Source organism: Hemiscyllium ocellatum, chromosome 7 (genome assembly GCF_020745735.1).
Source record: "Hemiscyllium ocellatum isolate sHemOce1 chromosome 7, sHemOce1.pat.X.cur, whole genome shotgun sequence".
In the NCBI taxonomy this organism is placed as follows: Eukaryota; Metazoa; Chordata; class Chondrichthyes; order Orectolobiformes; family Hemiscylliidae; genus Hemiscyllium; species Hemiscyllium ocellatum.
The window spans coordinates 52,907,862-52,928,175 of record NC_083407.1 but is presented as its reverse complement, the minus strand read 5'-3'; the positions used below and the strand labels follow the sequence as shown (position 1 = coordinate 52,928,175).

At 37.6% G+C, this 20,314-nt stretch overlaps 1 protein-coding gene across 2 annotated transcripts in view; it reads left to right on the top strand.

Annotated features, from left to right (window-relative positions):
- The window catches only part of psmd14 (proteasome 26S subunit, non-ATPase 14), a 106,166-nt gene that overhangs the window by 79,854 nt on the left and 5,998 nt on the right, over window positions 1-20,314 (top strand). For both annotated transcript variants that reach the window (XM_060827883.1, XM_060827886.1), the window contains exons 7-10: window positions 525-632; window positions 6,676-6,750; window positions 12,927-13,052; window positions 13,222-13,284. In XM_060827883.1, coding sequence (XP_060683866.1) covers window positions 525-632; window positions 6,676-6,750; window positions 12,927-13,052; window positions 13,222-13,284 — 372 coding nt within the window. The remainder of the gene's footprint in view (window positions 1-524; window positions 633-6,675; window positions 6,751-12,926; window positions 13,053-13,221; window positions 13,285-20,314) is intronic.

The following is a 20,314-nucleotide window of genomic DNA, read 5'->3' as shown; positions in this document are numbered from 1 at the left end:
GAGTTGCTTGCTGGCTATAATTTTCTTGTCATTTCGAGTATTGTGATCATTTCATTGATGTGACAGTGCTGGGCTTTACATATAATCCCTTAGCCTGTGCTCACTTTCAGTCTTATTCACTCCCTGTCATTCATATTGATTAGATGAGATCTAGCTGGCAAATATATTCAAGAACAATAGACTATTCAGTTATTGTATCAAGTCAAGATCAATCAATTATATTACTTTCTTCCCAAATCTGTGTTGTAAGGAATTCTTAAAATAACTGGGCTGTAAGATGAGCAAACTTTCATAACTATACATTCACCCACTGATGCTCCATGCAAATTATGTGTTTAATTGATGTCACCTTGCATTACAAGTTATAAAGTGGTGTGCCGATGACACAATCAGCAGGAAATTCCTTCTGTTTGGTTTTTCATTAAGTCTTTGTTTGGATAGAAGCCAGAGCCAGATGTGACATCAAGGTTTTATCATTTTCTTAAGCTAAAATAAAACGAGTTTTCTTTGTTTTCTTCAAATAGGTTGTTATTGATGCCTTCAGACTGATCAATGCTAATATGATGGTATTAGGACATGAGCCGAGGCAAACAACATCAAATCTTGGACATCTCAACAAACCATCTATCCAGGTAAATGTGTCCATCAGTAAATTAACATTTTTGTTTGTACGACTAAAACAAACAGTTCTTGAGAAAGCAAAACTTAAATTTTATTTTCCGATATGTTACTGCTGAAGACATTTGGACTTCATATAATTTAAAAAGATCTAGTTATTATCATTGAGACCATGATCTTTACCATGCCCCTTCTAATTTTTGTGGTGTGCATATATCCATTTGTATGCATGGTACCTTTTATTTTTTGCATGACCATGCAAGTACATGATCATAAAGGGGCAGCTTGTGAACTGGCTGTACAATGCATTCTGGGTGCACACAACGTACAATACGTAGAACCTCACATTTTTAGCCTTGCATATATTGTACTAATTAGTTGGGCTTGGGCTTGGCCATTTTGGATCAAGGATTCCTACGACACTTTTTATCTGACTTTTTAATTTGCATGCCCTAATTGAACACTGCAGTTGGGAAAAAGAATGCATTAATGATATGATAGTACCAAGCATGAAAATCTGTAGAGGATCTTAGCTTGTTGTTGTAAATTGTACTTTTATTGAAGTCTTTATAACTGTCAAAGATAATGAGCAGAAATGTGCCAGGGGTTTTGACTGGGCATAGACAAGTCCATGCATGCATGTTTCTGGAGAATAGGTCCCTGCTCTTTTTGTGACTGTGTGCTGTAATGACCTCTCTTGTTAATTTCATGATATTTTCCAAATGATTACTATAGGAATGATATTCTGTGGATACAGAGCTAAATCAGTATGTCCTAGGAAATCCATTTAATTGTACCTGTTATCAAAGGAGGAATAGCTATTTAAGAACAACTGATTGTCTCTTCATGTTCCAAAAAAACTCAAGAATATTTTAAGTATTCCCAGTTCAAAGATTTCTCCATTCAGTCTGAAAAACAAGAATTTTTGTTAACAGGATTTGATATGGACTTGTTTTGATATCACAGGCAGTACGATTATATTCAGTAAACTCAATTAGATTTTGTAGAAAATTTTATTCAAATAGAAAGTTGTAATTTTACTCAGTTCATGCTTGTTATATGCTTTTTGTTACTAAGTTGTAAAACGCAGCAGGAACTAGGCTAGGGAAAAAAAAAGAAAAATTCCAATCAACATTTATCAGCAAGAACGTCACGTTAGTTGATTTTGGCTAGTAAGCATAAAAAATAATTGGGCAATATCAATTTTCCTTTTTTATTATGGAACAACAGTGCTATTATTAGGGGAAATCTTTCATCAGTACCTCTGAATCAAATTTATGAAATTATGACTAATTTCCCCTTACTTCTGAGTTCCAAATGTCCACACTGATTGCCAAAGAACTAACCTAACACTTATCAAATTCATAAAAGACACCATAAGTGACTATAGATAAACTAAGCTATTTCTACATGACCTGTTTACTGCCATTTACACATTTGAATCATATCCTCTATGTTATCTCACTGCTTGGGATTACCATTGCAGCCCGAGAACCACCTTCAGTACATTCTCTTTTGGATCCATGATTTCTCAAGTCCTCCAAAGACCTCTTATTGGATGTCTCCTAATTCTTATCTGTATACTGCCCTTTGGCAACATTATACAGAAACGTGTCAGCTTTCACATTTATATTGATGATGTTCAGTTCTGTCTCTCAATTGTCTCTCTCAGCCCCTCCAATGCCTCCTTTTTTTTCTGTCAGTTTGAATGACACCCAGCATTGGATGAGCAGAAATTTTACTCTAGTGAAGCAGTCGGAAAATCAAAGTTACTGTCTTGCCCCCTATCATAAACTCTGCTCCTTAACCACCAACTACATTCTTCTTGTAGGGCCTGATTTGAAAGAAAACAAATTGTTTGTAATGGTATTGTTTTCTTTGACCCTGAGACGAGTCACCAAAAATGTACTTTTAAGTACATCATCAGAGCATTGAGTTGAACTTCCATAAACTTGCTGACCTCCATTTTTTCCATGAGCGAGTTTGTTTTGGAATGCTTGTCCATACCTTTGTTACTTTCAGACTTGGATGTTCTAATGCTCTCCTGACTTGGCCATCCGTCGTGCACACTGTAAACTTGAGTTTGTCTAAAATTCAGTTGCCCATAATCCTGATTTGCATCAAGTCCTATTCACCCATCACCTTTTTGTCCATTGATTAGCATTGGCTCTTGGTCTGACAATACCTTGAGGAATTGGCAGTTGACATAGTAGATGCTTTGGCAGTTATCTTTCAAGATTCTATAGAATCTGGATAATTTCTTACAGATTGAAGGGTAGCTAACATCACCAATCTATTTAAGAAGGGAGGGCAGAGAGAAAAATGACTATTAGAGACCAGTCATTGGTAGTGGGGAAAATGCACCAGTCCATTATGAATGAATTAATAGCTAAGCATCAGGAAGACAGTGACAGGATTGGACAGTATCAGCATGAACTTGCAAAAGGGAAATCATGTTTGACAAGTCTATTAGATTTCTTCAAGAAGGTAACCAGAGGAGTTGGTGAGAGGAGCCAGTAGATGTGGTTTATCTGGACTTTGAAGAGGCTTTTGGCAAAGTCCTACATTAGAGATCTGTGTGTAAAATTTAAATTCATGGAATTGGAGATTATTTATTAAGATGAATAGAAGCTGGTTGGCAGACAGGGGGAAAAAAGAGTGGGCATAACCAGGTGTTTGAATGGCAGGCTGTGACTAATGAGGTATCACATGAGTGGATATCACAGCTATTCACAATATAAATTAATTTGAATGAGGAAACTGTATGTAATATCTTCAATTTTGCAGATTGGCAAAGCTGGATAGGAAGATGAATACAGAGATGTTTTACATTTCGGGCAAGTGCAGTGACTGGGCAAATGCATGGCAGATGCGTTATACTGTGGATAAATGAAAGATTGTTCTGGTATCAAAAATAGGAAGGCAGACTTAACAGAAGTTGTTATAAATTGAGAGGAGAATATGCAACAAGACCTGGGTGTCCTCATATACTGTTTGAAAATCAGCATACAGGTTCAGCAGACAGTCAAGGCGGCAAATATTTTGTTGGCCTTCATAGCAAGAGGATTTGAGTACAAGAGCAATGATGGTTGCTGCAATTATGCATGGTCTTGATGAGACCCTACCTAGAATATTGTGTGCAGTTTTGTCTCCTTAACTGAAGAAGGATGTTCTTGCTTTTGAGGGAATGCAGCAAAGATTTCCCAAACTAATTCCTGGATTGGTGGGACTGACGTATGAGGAGAGGTTGATTCAGTTAGGATTATATTCGCTGGATCCTATAATCTTTAGACGAATGAGAATGAAACCTATAAAATTTGAACAGGACGAGATGGACTAGATGTAGGGATGATATTCCTGACGCCCAGAACCAAGGGTCACAGTCTAAGGATATAGGGTACATCAAATAGGACTGAACTGAGGAGAAATTTCTTCACCTGGAGAGTGGTAAGTCTGTGGAATTCACTACCACATAAAGCGTTCAAGGCCAGAACTTTGTATGTTTTCAGAGAGGAGTTGAATATAGTACGTGGGGCTAAAGGAATCAAAGGATATGAGGAATAAAGCAGGAACAGGCTATTGAGTTGGATAATCAGTCATAATGAATGGCAGAGCAGGCTCATGGGGCCAATAGCCTATTTCTGCTCTTACTTTTTACTTTAATTTTTATGAAAGATTGCTTTTTCTCAGACCTTTCTTGGGTATTGCCTCTCGTACCTTTGTAACCTCCTGTGGCCTTACAACCCTCTAAAATTTGACTCATTTGCTCCACTTTTTGTGGCATCAGGTGTCCAACTCCTAAGCTCAAGAATTCCCTTCAGAAATCTGTTTGTTTCTGTATCTCACTCCTTTGAAAATGCTCCATCAAATATACCTATTTGACTAAGTTATTGGCCAGTTGTCCCATTATCTTATTTGGGTAATTTGTTGTCTTATTTTAGTCAGTAATGCTTTTGTGAAGCACCTTGGGGCATTTTATGACATTAAAGACTCGAAGCAAATGTAAATGGTCAGTAATGACCTTTTGGTTACGCTATGGTTGATGAGAATGACTAACTCTTCTCATTTGCTTCCTTTGCTTCTATTTCAATTTTCACTTTACCTCGCAGCTTTTTACATGTTCTCATTGGAATTATCAACTTGACATCTTTCATGTACACTTTTTTTTCTGCTTCATTTTACTCTCTATCACCATGGAAGAAGCTCAAGCTTTCTTTATCCTATCTTTTCTCCTCATGGGAATGCACCTTGACTTAGTTAAGCTATCTCCTTTCAAGGCTACCATAATGTTCAGTAGCAGTTTTGTATGCCACTATTTGTTTCCAGTTTACCTGGGCCAGATCTGTTCTTATCCTATTAAAATTGGCCCCAGTTTATTATCTTTACTCTGAACTATTTTTTATATAGCCAATATAAATCTTTTGATACTATAATCATTTGGCATGCTGACCACTTGATCCACCTACCCTAAATCAGGTCCAGCAATGCTTGCTTCCTTTTTGGACTGGAAACATACTGATATAGAAAATTCTCTGAACACGTTGCAGAAAACTTTTCCTATCTGTACCCTTTACAGCACTACCCAGTCTATATTCGGATAACCCAAATTCTCTAAAACCCTCCATGTCTTGCACTGTTCAGTAATTTCCTTGCATATATGTTTCTTTTCATCTTTAGCAGTTGCTGGAGGCTTATAGAATACCCCCAGTAATATGAGGTACTTAGAATCTATTTTGTTAGAACTAAGAAACAACCTTTAAGTTCCTCTGAATATTGTTCCTCTCCAGCACTATAAAATTGTCCTTAAACAATACTGTCACAGCATTCCTTGTGAACATGGGTGGCCCAGCCAATGTATGCACACATGTTCCCCGTGTGGTGTTTGGTATTGGCATGCAGATTGTGGCATTGACTTCCAGTTCCAGAAGTCCTGTCAAGCACAAACCTTAAAGGCAACTGCAACTAATAAGAAACTTAGAGGGAATGCTGGTTGTCTCCTCCCCTGTCTATCATGCACACCTTACATTCTAGAATCTTTGGTATGGAGTCCTCCTCATTTTTTTTAGACTGAAGTAGAAGGAATTATTGTATTTCTTGACTTGTGGAGTAACCTTTTTAAAAAAATATTCTAAAATTAATGAGCTTTAAAATATGTCCTCAGTTGGTTGCTGGCATTGTCAATATCCATATCAGGGAATGGAAGTGAATGCTGGCTTAGTTAGCATTGCCCACATCTCATGAACAAATTTAAAATAAAATCTTGACCTCATTTCTGTTTCTGTTGTAGCAGTTTAGGATAGAAGATGAATGCATTATTTGGAAATGAACTGATGTATGTCAATTATAGATTCCATTTAAAAAGCAAAACGTAATACAATATTTCAGCATTGTGTATTAATTTAAACTCACTGAAAAGCCACTTGAAAATGTTGCTGCTCTTTTCCTTTAAACCTGCCAGTAGCTATTTTTGCCTATTAGATTTTTGCAAGCTGCACACCGCAGAGAGTTCTTATGCTCTCAAAATATTTTAAAAATCTTACATGAGCAGACTGAATAATTTTCTGTATTTCTCAGACTAATTGCCAAGAAGATTCTGGGTGCTTTGTGTAGCAAAGGAAAATTAGTGAGCAAGTTTCCAAAGATACTAATAAATATCTAACTGATTCAGGGAGCTGCAAATATGGAGTATGGTGAAGTGATTTGGAATATATCTGAAAATACATTCAACTTATTGATGTGTTTCTGAGGCTAACCATTTAAGTCAAAATTCTTTTCAGGCTTTCTGATATATATGTTAAGTGAAATAAATTGAACATTTCTCAAATTAGTTTCTGAATGAATTTCACTAAGGATTATTTTCAAATCTGATCATGATTGACTGATGTTATATATTTGACATGAGAAACTTCCTTGTTTATCTTTATTTATATATTAAATTGTAACTAGTTGCACCTTTTGAACTCTTGTTTTCAGCGAATAAATCACAACAACAAGTTAACTTTGTTAAATTGTTATTTCCCTTTCTATTGTTCACTTTGGATTTTTATATGTTTTTAGGCTTTGATTCATGGATTAAACAGGCACTACTACTCTATCACTATAAATTATCGGAAAAATGAACTTGAGCAAAAGGTAAGATGGATTTTTAATCTTGGTTTTATGCCTTTAAAATGTTATTTTGTGTGTCATGGTTCATTTATTCTTCAAATCTTAGATTGTTAAAAATAATTAACAATGGATGACCCTTAATTACACTTCACATTTTTCTTAAACTATCTGAGTTTGCCATTATAGAGCAGTTGTTATATAATATAACTTTCACAGTTGTCATAACAAGGTTGGTGCACCAAATGCATTGTCATTGTTTTAACCAGCTTTGAGTTGATTAGCATCACTTCTAGTTGATTAGAGTCCAGTTGTGCAGTGAATGAAAAATCTCAGCAGGATCACAACTTTTATGCAGTACGTTAAAACCTTTTAATCTGAGTCATAGAAACATAGAATATAAGAGCAGCTGCAGGCCACTCAGCCCTTCAAGGCTGTTCCGCCGTTTAGTCTGATTATGGCTGATTATCAAATTCAGTACCCTGTTCCTGCTTTCTCCCCATAATCTTTGATTCCTGAGACAGTTTATTTATTCCACATTGATTTGTTGAACTTGTCTCAATCTATGGTCACAGGATTGCTGCAGCCACTTTAGGTCAGTGTTTGTCTGTCTAAAATCGCTTAGGAGAAAGTGAGGACTGCAGATGCTGGAGCTCAGAGTTGAGAGTGTAGTGCAGGAAAAGGACAGCAGGTCAGGCAGCATCTGAGGAGCAGGTGAATCGACGTTTCAGGCCTTCCTGATGAAGAGTTTATGCCCGAACTGTCGATTCTGCTGCTCCCCTAAAGTCACTTAGTCCATGAAAGTTTCGGTTATTAAAATCAAATGATGGCAGTTGAATATTGGTGGTGCATACTTTGCAGCTATAATGATAAAGAGAGACTCTAAATGAGCTATTCAGAAATGAAAAGAGTCAGATCTATAAACAAATCTCTGTCATCTCCTAGAATAGATGTGAAAGGATTGGTGGGTCCAGGCACAACTGAAACAATTTAATCATTGATTCATTATCTGCTTTATCTCTAGACTGTTGGGCTTGACTTGTATCTTAGTTTCTCATAAAAGTTGGAATTATTCAGCTTTGGTTCCATAAGACCATAAGATATAGGGGCAGAATTAGACCATTCAACTCATCGAGTCTGCTCTGCCATTTGATCATGGCTGATGTGTTTCTCCACTCCATTCTCCTGCCTTCTCTCTGTAACACTTGATCCCCTTACCAATCAAGAACTTATCTATCTCTGTCTTAAATTCAGTCAATGACTTGTTTTACCATCAGTACAGACTCTGTCTTCAACCACTCATAATATGATAAGCCCTTCATTGCTAAGATCATTCTGGTAAACCTCCTCTGGACGTATTCAAAGGCAAGCACATACTTCCTTAGATTTGGGGTCCAAAACATGCTTTCTCTCACATTGTAATCCAGTTAAGTAACACTCAAGTATAAAATATATTTAGGCTAGCTTCTTCCAAAGTTCTGAATTGTACAAAGCATATCCTAGCTATTGGATTTTTGTTTTGTTCTAAAGCTCCGGGGAAATTGAGGGTAAGGCTGAGTCTTGGTCAAAAAAAGTGTCATTTTTGTCATGTTTCTGTCCATAGGCCCAATGAGTCACTTGCCACATCTTAACAAACAAGCCTCACAAACTACTTACCTTGTTGTAAGATGCCCCTCTAACCTATTCTAGCCCCATTCCAGCACTTGACATACCTAGAAGAACTCCTTGCTGTTGGGATATCCCTGAAGGGATTCACATACCTGGTGCCGATGCGCTCTTTAACAGGCCCGTATGCATCTGGACAACCATGACAGTCTTTTACTGCCTTGCACAGTTCCTGATTTGGCACCAGACATTTTAGAGAAGGGAAAAATTGGTGCTCTACTTTGTGGGAAGTGAGCTGGAAGTCCTCGTAGTTGAGGTGCAGTCAAGACTTGCTCTTCCCTAAGACCAGCAGTGAATGTTACAACACTAGACTAAACCAACCTGGTCTGAGCTAGCCACCTGCGTCAATGTAGTCTCAACCATCAGGAGGGGTGTACAGCCGTGTGGGACGAAGACCAATGCCAAATTCCACTGTGCCAGCGGAAGTGTCCCCATCATGTTGAATGTCATTGGTCTGTGGATGTAGAGTATGTGTGACCAGTGTGTGAATGCTATCAGCATTGTGGAAGTCAGACTGAAGGGACTTGAACAGGGAGTTTCATTAGAGCATGGAGCTCAGGGATGAAGTTTGATTTAAGAACCTTTGTAGGGAAGAGAGAAGTTAAAATTGGCAGTAGTTATGTGATGAGAATAGATTCAAGGAGGAAAGCCATGGTATCTTACCAAAATGTTTACGTATTAACATGAACAAATATGTGCCCAGAAAAAGTTGTTTTGCGCTGTTCAGTCAAAATAGCACAGTTATTCCAAGATGAATGCAGCAGTTTACAACCTTAATCTTCAGTGTACAATGTATACTGTGACAGATTTATCATGTTGAAGGGACAACTGACATCTGTGATTAAAGGCAGTTGTTTCATTATTTTCCACTTATGCAGACAAATCATCTGAATGCATACATAAAGAGGAAAAATTGTAGGGTCAGTGAGGAAAGCAAGGGATTATGACTAATTGAAAGATCCTTCAGACTCAATCTCTGGGCTGAATCTGTGTTATCATTCTGATTCTATAAAATAATGGAACAATGCGTAAAAGGCATTTTGACATTAGTTTCTGGAAGATAATGTATCTACTGAAAGATGTGAGCTTGTAAGGTAAATGTAAAGTTGCTATAGTCCTAGTGGGCCGTTGGGCTGCCCTGTCTCCCTCCTGCCCCCTCCTTTCCCTCCTGCTGTCTCATATTAGAAAGGTGATTGGTGGTTTATCCTGAAGTCATGATGCCTCAGGCAAGGGGAGATGTTGAAAGGGAGCTGTGTGAAACTACTTGTACATTCTTAATACCTTTCAAGCTCCAATAAATTCCAAGTTCACAATAGAACCATTTTAAACATTGTCCATACGAAAAAGCAAAGATTATGAAAACAGTTTTACTTAAAATCTCAAGTGTGTTTTTAGATGATGTTTGAGGCAGCATTGTGATCCCAGCTGATGATACAACTGGACAAATCAGAGCTTAGAATTAAATTTGGCTTGATAGATTTTTTTCTTGCTTAGTTAGTTAATGTGATGGTTAGAGATGACACATAATCATGCAAAGTTGAAGATTTTTCTTCAATAACGCAGTTTATTACACAAAAGAAATAATAAAAAAAACTACCTAAAAATGTAAAACAGCCAGAAAGTTCTAAAACAAAAAAACAAATTTTCAGTTCATTTGCCGATGTCCATTTTAGAGACTCGGGACCAGTGGAACTACGCCCGTATATCAATTGTTTAAGGTTTTAACTGACTGCAGACAGTTTCCTTACCGCAAAGGGTGAAGACATTTTGATGGGTCCTTTTCAATTCTGTGGATGTGAAATTTTCTAAAACCTGAATGTTTCATCTAAAAGAGAAACTGAAGTTGCTTCTAAACTTAATACTGATGTCTTCTGGACTGAATTGTTTTAAAAAACTTGCTTGTCCTAGATTCTTCAGAGCTGAAAACAAACCTAATGTTCTTGTGTATTTATTCTACCTGTTGTAACACCAAAAGTATAAACATATTTCCATTGATACCATAGATATTTACAGTCCTCAATTTAGTCTGGAAAGACTTCCTGGCCTTTTCTCCTCTTAAAAACAAAAATCCCGTACAGAGGTAACTGTACAGTTCTTTCTTGAAAGCCAGGTTCCATAAGTGGCTTTATTATGTCCCTTTCATTTCAATATATGGAAAATATATTAATACTAGTTAGGGTGGTCTTTCACCTATTTCAATCATAGAATAGCAAATGCACATAGTCCATACTTTCAAAGCACTTCATTCCTACATGCCTTCAGATACACATTTTGAGGCCTTTTTGTTCGTGCTTACTTGGAGAAGGGAGGAAATGATTTGAGCCACCAGCTGACTCTTTGTCATCTTAATTTAGAAATTGTTTAATTACTTTAGATGCTCGATACAGTTACAACATTGAACTCTATTTAGTTACAAAGTCATTTAAAAGGCCTCTGGATAGCTATCTGAATAGGAAGGGTTTAGAGGGATATTGGCCAAATAGGACTAGATTAATTTAGGATATCTGGTCAACATGGACGAGTTGGACAGTTTCCAAGCTGTACAGCTCTATGACTATTGTAAACTACCCATTAATACATTATTGTGCTAGGATAAAAACATATTTTCAGAGTGCAGAAATACTACTATTTCCAAAATGCATGAAAACTTCTCAAATGGTTCATGTCTATGCTTTCTGACACATTGTTTCCTTATTATGGGCTAATATGGTAAGTACACCATTTTGAAATTCTTAACAAATGATTCAGTGAAATCCTTTTAAAGCCATGGCAGATGGTGCAATTTGAATTCAGTAAGAATCTGCAATTAAAAGTCTAATGATAACCATTAAATCATTGTTGGATAAACCCGTCTGGTTCTGTAGCATCCTTCAGGGAAGGAACTGCCATCCTTACTTGGACTGGCCTACACATTACTCCAGAGCCACAAAACTGTGGCTGACTCTTAACTGCCCCGGGTAATTGGGAATGGCAGTGAATGCTGCTGCAGCCAGTGACACCTAAATCCCATGAAAGAAGTGAAATATTGCCTGTTATGTGAGAATACCAGTACCAGCAGGTCACTAGGGCACTTCTATAGCAGTTGATTTTTACATGCTGGGGAATGCTCTTTAATTGTCAATTATCTAAAGCCCAAATACTCCTGAAACTCTTTTAAAATCCACGAGTAGGCTTTTGTGTTACTTTTATTGCTAAATATACCGGAAATACGTTTTCAAAAACCTTGGGACTACTATAGAGAATACTGTATGCATCTTTCAACAAATGTGCATCTCATCTGTTAAAAACCTCTCTATTGCGTATATTTATTTTTGCTTTTCATTCTGAAAGGGTGAAGGTTTTATATGAATTTAAAGAGAGGATTGTGGTATGTTCTGATATGAAATCTTGACTTAGATGGTCAACCATGGCTCAGTTGGTTGCACTCTTCCTTCTGAATCACATTTTCAGGTTTGAGACCAACTCCAGGCCTTGAGCACAAAATCAGTGCAGTATTAATGGAGCATTGCACAGTTGGATATGCCATCTTTCAAATGCGACATTAAACACAGGCCCCATCTGCCTCCGTGGGTGGATACAAAAGATCCCATGGCAGTATTTCAAAAGAAAAAGCGGGGGAGTCCTGCTATCTTGGCCAATATTTATTCCTCAATCAACATTAAAAAAAACAGATAATCTAGTTATTATCGAATTGTTGTTTGTAGGAGTTTGCTGAGTGCAAATCAGCTGTCCTGCTTTCTACAATGCAGCAGTGACTAGACTTCAAAAATTGAGTCCAGCTTTGTAGCACTTTGAGATGAGCGATGGTCATGAAAAGTGCTTTGTATTGCAAGTCTTTCTTTCTTCCATTGTAGGTTATCCAGATATTAATCCTTGGAATATGTCTTTTGAACATTAACATTGGCTTTAAATTATCCATCAATACAGTTTACACTTGTTTGATTATTTTTAATTGGCAACGAATTTTAGAACATTATGAATTTTAGAACATTATGAAATCAAGTCACAGTAATGTTACAATTATGCTCAGATGAAAGGTAACCTGGAAGAATGAGTTAATAATTCTTGCATCTATACCCATAAGCAGATTTTGGTTGAACCTAGGCAATTTATGACTGGTTTGCTAAGGCACATTAATGTTATGTGTTTGGAACAAGAGACCAAGTTAAGGCAGAATTTCCTTCTGAAGTATAATTTTCATTGATTTTACATCAATTCAGCATGCCAACATCATCAAGTTAACACTCTAAAAGTGAGATAAATTCTTGCAGACCTTACCTGTCAGATATTAATCACTGAGATTATTGGGGGCACAATCTCACATAAGTGGCTATGTTCCTTTTGATGTAGGTTATGGGCATTGTGATGTGTTGAAATACCATCTGATGGCATTTTAGTAGCCTGCTACAGGTTAGAATTTTAGTTGTTATCTGTGCAGGATTTTCAAACAATTTATTTATTTTAAAGATTTTAAGTTGTGCTGAAATCCTGTTATTTAGTCAGTAAGTGTTTATCTTGGGTTCTATTTGTCATTGCAGATGTTGTTGAACTTACATAAGAAAAGCTGGATGGAGGGCCTAACACTTCAAGACTACAGTGAGCATTGTAAACTTAATGAAACTGTGGTAAAAGAAATGCTGGACTTGGCCAAGAATTACAACAAGGTAATGAAGAATAGTGATGCTAGAGTACTGTAACTCCTCCATATTAATAAAACAATGGCCAGCCTAAAATTGTTTTACTCCTTGTTTAAAAAACTTTATACTAAATGGCCTTAAATGTCTTGCTGAGATAATGATAAACTTTACATTCAAATGCGTATTTTCCTCCTAGGCTGTAGAGGAGGAGGATAAAATGACTCCAGAACAACTAGCAATTAAAAATGTTGGGAAACAAGTAAGTATGGAATGTCTGAATGACCTAGAGCATGCTTTTCCCAAAATCGGCTATTCACAGATGATTTGATGACCAGGATAAGAGATAATTTGGAAATACCATGAATATGTTTAGGAATCTTCATTTAGATCTTCCTTGGTGTCATGATTTCTGGAATAATATTTTAAGGATTGATTAATCTTAAAATTAGTTTGTCCTTCAAGCCAACTGCTCAAGTACCCCTGGTGAAATTAATTATAGATGTTTTCAGCAAAGAGAGAGCTCATTGGATCAACAAATTTGTGCCAACTGTTTGCAAGGGCAACCAAATTGTCTTGCATTATCCCTAATAGATCATCTTCCAATGATCATTTCTGCAAATGTAGAGGTCTATCTCGATCACTTAGAGCATGTCATGCTTTGTCACTATCAATAATCCATGTAAGAAAAGTTCTCCTAATATCCATCATTATGCTGTTGATTGCCACTTTGCATTTAGTTTGGTATGTTCCTAACAGAACCATACATGTTGGTTATCAACCTGAAAATCCTTCCAATACACATCAGTGGCACGTGATAAGAGTGGAAGAGTATACAACTTCTACCATCATTATCACCATTTATGTTTAAAAATAATGATGTGCTAATTTCATCTTGGGATACTTTGGTTCTGTAAAAGTGTCACCATATCTCCCATCTCTTCTGAAATCACCATTTCTCTCCCTGATTAATCTGAACCGAATGTAATTTTTGTGCTTCTCCTGTGATTATACACCAAAACCTCCAAGTGATAGTCTAGTCATTGCTTTGTACAAATTTCAATGATATTGCTCTTGTATTCTGTCTTATGAAGCCTGGAATATTACTGTTTTGTTTTAATCCTTCTTGTTCTTCTTTTGATGTTGTAACACTCAATGTTTTATGTCATCATAGTTCAAAATTCAGTAGCTTTCCGTTTAATCCAGATTCCTATTCTTTGTTAGATTTCCTTGCTAATAAATGTTACCTGATGTTTCTTTGCATAATTTGCACTAGTTTTCTCATTCCACTAACCTTTTTTTTAATATGCTTTCATGGGATATGAACGTTGCTCGCAAAACTAGCATTTTCTGCCCATCCTTAATAGCCACTGCCTTGATCTGCTGTAGTTTGTGGTGTCGGTACACCCACTGAATTGTTAGGATGAGAATTCAGGTTTTTAACTCGGTGATGGTGAAGGAACACATTATAGTTGCAACTCAACCTGACTTGTGGCTTAGAGGTGATGATCCAATGTGCTGTTACCTTGTCCTTCCAGATTGGAGCAGGTCCTGGATTTAGAAGGTAACAGGACTTTGTTGTAGTGCATATTGTATTTTGTACACGTTGCTTCCAATGTGCACCAGTGGTAAAAGAAGTGAATGTTTAAGTTAATGGATGTAGTGCAGTCCAATGGACTGCCTATGTGTATTGCTTACTCTTTATCTGCAGAGTTGTCATTGTTAATACAGCCTGTCCATATAGAAAAAAGGTTGTCTACTGTCAATTACTATCATAAACCATAAATCCTCACAGATTTGATCCTTGATTTATGGTGTCTAAAAGTTAGCCTGCTAATGCTGGTAGCCTAACAGCTCATTATCCAGTTTATCTTGTATCATGCCATTCCCTTGACACCAATGTATCCAACGAGGACTAAAAATATTGGATATAATATTAACTTAAATATATAAGAAAGGGATGAGAACATAGGGCAAAGTACAAAAGAGACAAGAATAACAAATATTTCCAGACTAGAAGAGCTTGTGGGATGTGATAAAGTATCTAGTGAACTAAAGCATGACTAATGAAGGGTAAGTCAATAATACATTGCCTGTACAGCAATGTCGAGCTCATCAGCGGCAAAACAGGAAAAATGTAGGCAATCGTTTCAACTGAAGAAACTGATGTAATCAGAAACATGGTCTAAACAACAATAACGGTTTGGCATTTAATTATTGCAGGCTATAAAATGCTTAAAAATAATAGGAAAGGAAGAAAGAGTGATGAGAGAGTTGTGTGTTCATTAGGAATAAAGTAATGAAAATAGCAAGTAGCATTGAACTAACAAAGCAATAAAGCAGAATCCACATAGCTGGTGATGAATGATTAGTAATTGTTCACAGTATTAAGGGTGCACAACTTGCCACCAAATAGTGAAAAGGAAGTGTAGGGGAGATGTTTTGACTAAATGAGGTGGTTAATACCATCAAATTAGGGGAGCCTTCATTTATTCCCAATTAAACTGACAGGGAAAAGTGAAAGGGGAGAAGAGAGTGACATCTTTACAGTATATAAAAGACTGTTTCCTGACCAATTATAAATTAAACTAGTGCAAATGGGCAAAGTAAGTGTAGGAAAACAGTTAAGAAGGACTGACTGTTATGTCTTAAGATTCAAGATAATAATTGAGTGTCATAGATACAGAGAACAAAGTAACAGATGACAAAAAGGCCCATTGTGATGGAATAGGAATGGAGCTCTAAATTGGTAAACTGAAGAAAGATATTGACAGGTGGACTTATGGGTGGTGTTTACAGAAAAGAGTAATTTAATTATTTAGAACAGAAACAGACTCTTCAGTCAAACTTATTCACAATGACCAGATGTCTTAAACTCATCACGTTCCATTTGTCAGCATGTGGTCCATATTCCTCTAATCCCTTCCTTTTTATGTATCCATCCAGATCCTTTTTAAATGTTGTGATTGTACCCGCCTCCACCACTTCCTTTGGCCACTAGTTCCATACAACTCTGCATGGAAAAAATTGCCCCTCAGGTCCCTTTTAAATCTTGCTCTCGCCTTGAACTTATGATCTCTATCATGGGGAAAAGATCTTGGCTATTCACCCAATCCATGCCCCTCATGATTTAATAAACCTCTAAGGTCGCCCTTAACCCTCCAATACTCCAGGGAAAATAACCCCATCCTATTCAGCCTCTTCCTTTAGCTCAGATCCTGCAATCCCGGCAACATCCTTATAAAGCTTTTCTGAGCCCTTTCCAGTTTAACAACATTTTTCTTATAGCAGAAAAACCAGAATTGAATACAGCATTCTAAAAGTGGCCTCACCAATGTCTTGTACAGCCACAGCATGACATCCCAATTCCTATACCCAATGCAATGACCAATGAAGGCAAGTGTACCACACTCCACCTTTGCACCACTGATCCAGAATCTGGTTTCCAGCATCTGCAGTCATTGTTTTTACCCAGTTTTTACCTTCACTACCCTGTCTAACTGTGACTTCACTTTCAAGGAGCTATGCACCTCCATCCTACGTCTTTTTGTTTGGCAACATTCTCTGTAAGGCCCTACCAATAACTATTAATCCTATCCTCATTTCAGGAGGGAGATATTCCATGAAAAATAAAAATAAAATATCAATTATGTCTTGCAAAAATTTGAGGTGTGTATAAAATTTAAAGGAAGAGATCCACCAGCAATAAATAAAAAATGATAAGAAATATGAATTTAGCAAAGGGATAATGCAATTAAGTTGACAATATGAATATATTAAAGAATATAAAAATAAATGAAGTATTCTACAGACATACAAGCTTTTATAAAAAATGTTTAACATAGGGATGCATACACTAAAGGATTAGCCCGGTAAACATGCAGATGATACTGAAATTGAAAAGTTATTGAATCAGTTTTGACTATAGAGGCTATATAAAGAGACAACAAAGTAAAAGTTAGGAAATATTACAATAGTTACAGTGAAAGGAAAGGCAATACAATTCCATGTGGAAACCTTCGGACACTTAATGTGTCTTGGGGATGCGTGAGGAGCAAGTGTCTCTACCTGCTTGAGCCTCTACTGAGATTTTCCAAGCTTGAGATAACTTAGTCTCTGAAATTGCATATTCAAGGAAGTGGCAGTCTCACAGTTAAGACTGAGTTCAGAATAGTAGATTGCTGACTATCCAGCAGAGTAGGAAGATCAGGAAGTACTGGAGTTTTTTAGTGTGTGTCACTCTTAAAAACCATTACTCAGCAATGGAGATTGACAGTATTTTTTAGGCATTCAAGCCAGACTATGGTATCAGTTCACTGGAAGGAACACCAAAGTGTAGAAGTGCATTCGAAAATTAGGAGATTTAATTTTCACTACTGTCATTGTGAAGCCTGCATGGTATGTTGTTTCCCTGGTGTCATGGTAAAGGACATCATAGGATGTAGAATATTCTATACGGGGATGAAAATTACCCAGAATCCTACAATGAAACCCCCAACAGAAAAGATCAGGATAAAGTCCCATAGTCTAACTTTCAGGAGCTAGGAAGAAAACTAAAGTGTACACACACGGAAGTGGTTAACTCACAGCAGGGAAAATAGAAATGGGAAGAGCAGGAGGATCAATGCATAACTGGAGGCATTGTGTAAGATGTGAAGGCAATGGGACTAATTATGAGGTGGGAGTCGTCTATTCAAAGGGGGCAACTTGCACCTCCAAAGAACTAAGACTAGTGTTATTATAGTGACTGTGCTAGGGAAGAGGTTAAATTAACAGAGAGATAAGCTCCAACATGTGCAAGTAGAAAAGAGGAATATGGTGCATAAAAGTGTATGTTGTGTGAAGGACATAATATAACATTAGCTAGGAGCAGATTTATGTGACTTAACAAGAGCCCTGAGACAGTATGTTCCTGTTAGGGTGAAAGGCAAGGCTGGTAGGTATAAGGAATGCTGGACGACTAGAGACATTAAGGGTTTGGTTAAGAAAAAGAAGGAAGCATATGTCAGGTATAGACAGGATATAGAGTGAATCCTTAGAGTATAAAGGCAGCAAGAGTATACTTAAAAAGAAAATCAGGAGGGTAAGAAGGGGACATGAGATAACTTTAGCAAATAGGATTAAGGCAAATCCAATGGGGTTCAACAAATACATTAAGGACAAAAGGGTTGTTAGGGAGAGAATAGGGCCCCTATTCTCAGCAAGGTAGCCTATGTGTGGAGCCGCAGGAGATGGGGGAAGGTACGAAATGAGTATTTTATCAGAGTTTACTGTGAAGATGGACGTGAAGGATATAGAATGTGGGAAACTAGATGGTGACATCTTGAAAATGTCCATATTATAGACGTGGTAGTGCTAAATGTCTTGAAATGCATAAAGGTGGATGAATCCCCAGACCTGATCAGGTGCGCCCAAGAACTCTGTGGGAAGTTAGGGATGTGATTGCTGGGCCTCTTGCTGAGAGATATTTGTGTCATCGATAGTCACAGGTGAGATGCCAAAAGACTGGAGGTTGGCTAACATGGTGCCACTGTTGCAGAAGGGTGGTAAGGAAAAGCCAGGGAACTGTAGACCGGTGAGCATGATGATGTTGGTGGACAAGTTGGAGGGAATCCTGAAGGACAGGGTTTACATGTATTTGGAAAAGCAAGGACTGATTAGGGATAGTCAACATATCGTTGTGCATGGGCAATCATTTCTGTCTAACTTGATTGAGATTTTTTGAAGAAGTAACTAAGAGGATTGATGAAGGCAGAGCGGTGGACATGATCTAAGTAGACTTCAGTAAAGTGTTCAACAACGTTCCTCTTGGTAGACTGGTTAACAAGGTTAGATCTCATGGAATACAGGGAGAACTAACCAGTTGGATACAGAACTGGCTTGAAGGTGGTAGACCGATGGTGGTAGAGCTAGGCATTTCAGACTGGAGGCCTATGACCAGTGGTGTGCCACAAGGATGGGTACTGGGTCCACTGTGTATCGTCATTTCTATAAATAATTTGGATGTGAACAAAGGTAGTGTAGTTAGTATGATGACACCAAATTGGAGTTGTCATGGACAGCGATGAAGGTTACCTCAGATTACAAGTTCTTGATCAGATGGGCCAGTGGGCTGAGGAGTGGTAGATGGAGTTTAATTTAGATAAATGTGAAATGCTGTATTTGGAAAGGCAAAACTGGGCAGGACTTATACACTTATTGGTAAGGTCCTGGGGTGTGTTGCTGAACAAAGACATTGGAGTGCAGGTTCATAGTTCCTTGAAAGTGGAATCACAGCTAGATAGGATAGTGAAGAAGGCATTTGGTATGCTTTCCTTTATTGGTCAGAGTATTGAGGACAGGAGTTGGGAGATCATTTTGCAGCTGTACAGGACATTGTTGAGATCACATTTGGAATATTGTGTGCAAATCTGGTCTCCCTCCGAGCAGAAGGATGCCATGAAACTTGCAAGGGTTCAGGAAAGATTTACAAGAATGTTGCCTGAATAGGCTAGAGCTGTTTTCCCTAGAGTGTTGAAAGGTGACTATCTGGAGGTTGATAAAATCTTGAGGGGAGTGGATAGGGTAAGTAGACAAGGTCTTTTCCCTGGGGTGGGGAAGTCCAGAACTAAAGGGCATAGGCTTAGGGTGAGAGGGGATAATTTTTAAAGGGACCTGAGAGGCACCTTTATCATGCAGAGGATGATGCGTGTATGGAATGGGTTGCCGGAGGAAGTGGTGGAGGCTGGTACAATTTCAAAATTTGGAAAATGTCTGTTTGGGTATTTGAATAGGAAGGATTTAGAGGGATATGGGTCAAGTGCAGGCAAATGGGACTAGATTAGTTAGGATATCTGGTCAGCAAAGATGAGTTGGGCGGAAGGGTCTGTTTCCGTGCTGTACGTCACTATGACTGTATAACTACAAGGAAGATAAAGCAGGTTTAGAATACATGTATGTACATGTACAAAGATGGGGAATCGTGTTGGTAAGCTGTGAGCACAAGTCATTTTGAAATATGTTGGAGTAGCAAAAAAGGAAATGTGGCTTAAAAATGGTGAGAATTGTGTGCTTCGTAGTCAACAATACAAAATGTTTAAAAAGATAACGAAAGAGAAAAGGAAAGTGGCAGCACTGATCAGGAAATTCATTGCATTTTTGAGAAGAGGATGCCTTTAAGGGTGCATGGACAGAATCTATTTGATTCGTTGAGCAAAAGGTTGTGCTGCTGGAAGTATCCTATGTGCCTCCAAACAAGGAAAGAAAGAGAGAAATATTTGTGCAGGGAAATCAGAAATCTGTGCAAGAACTAT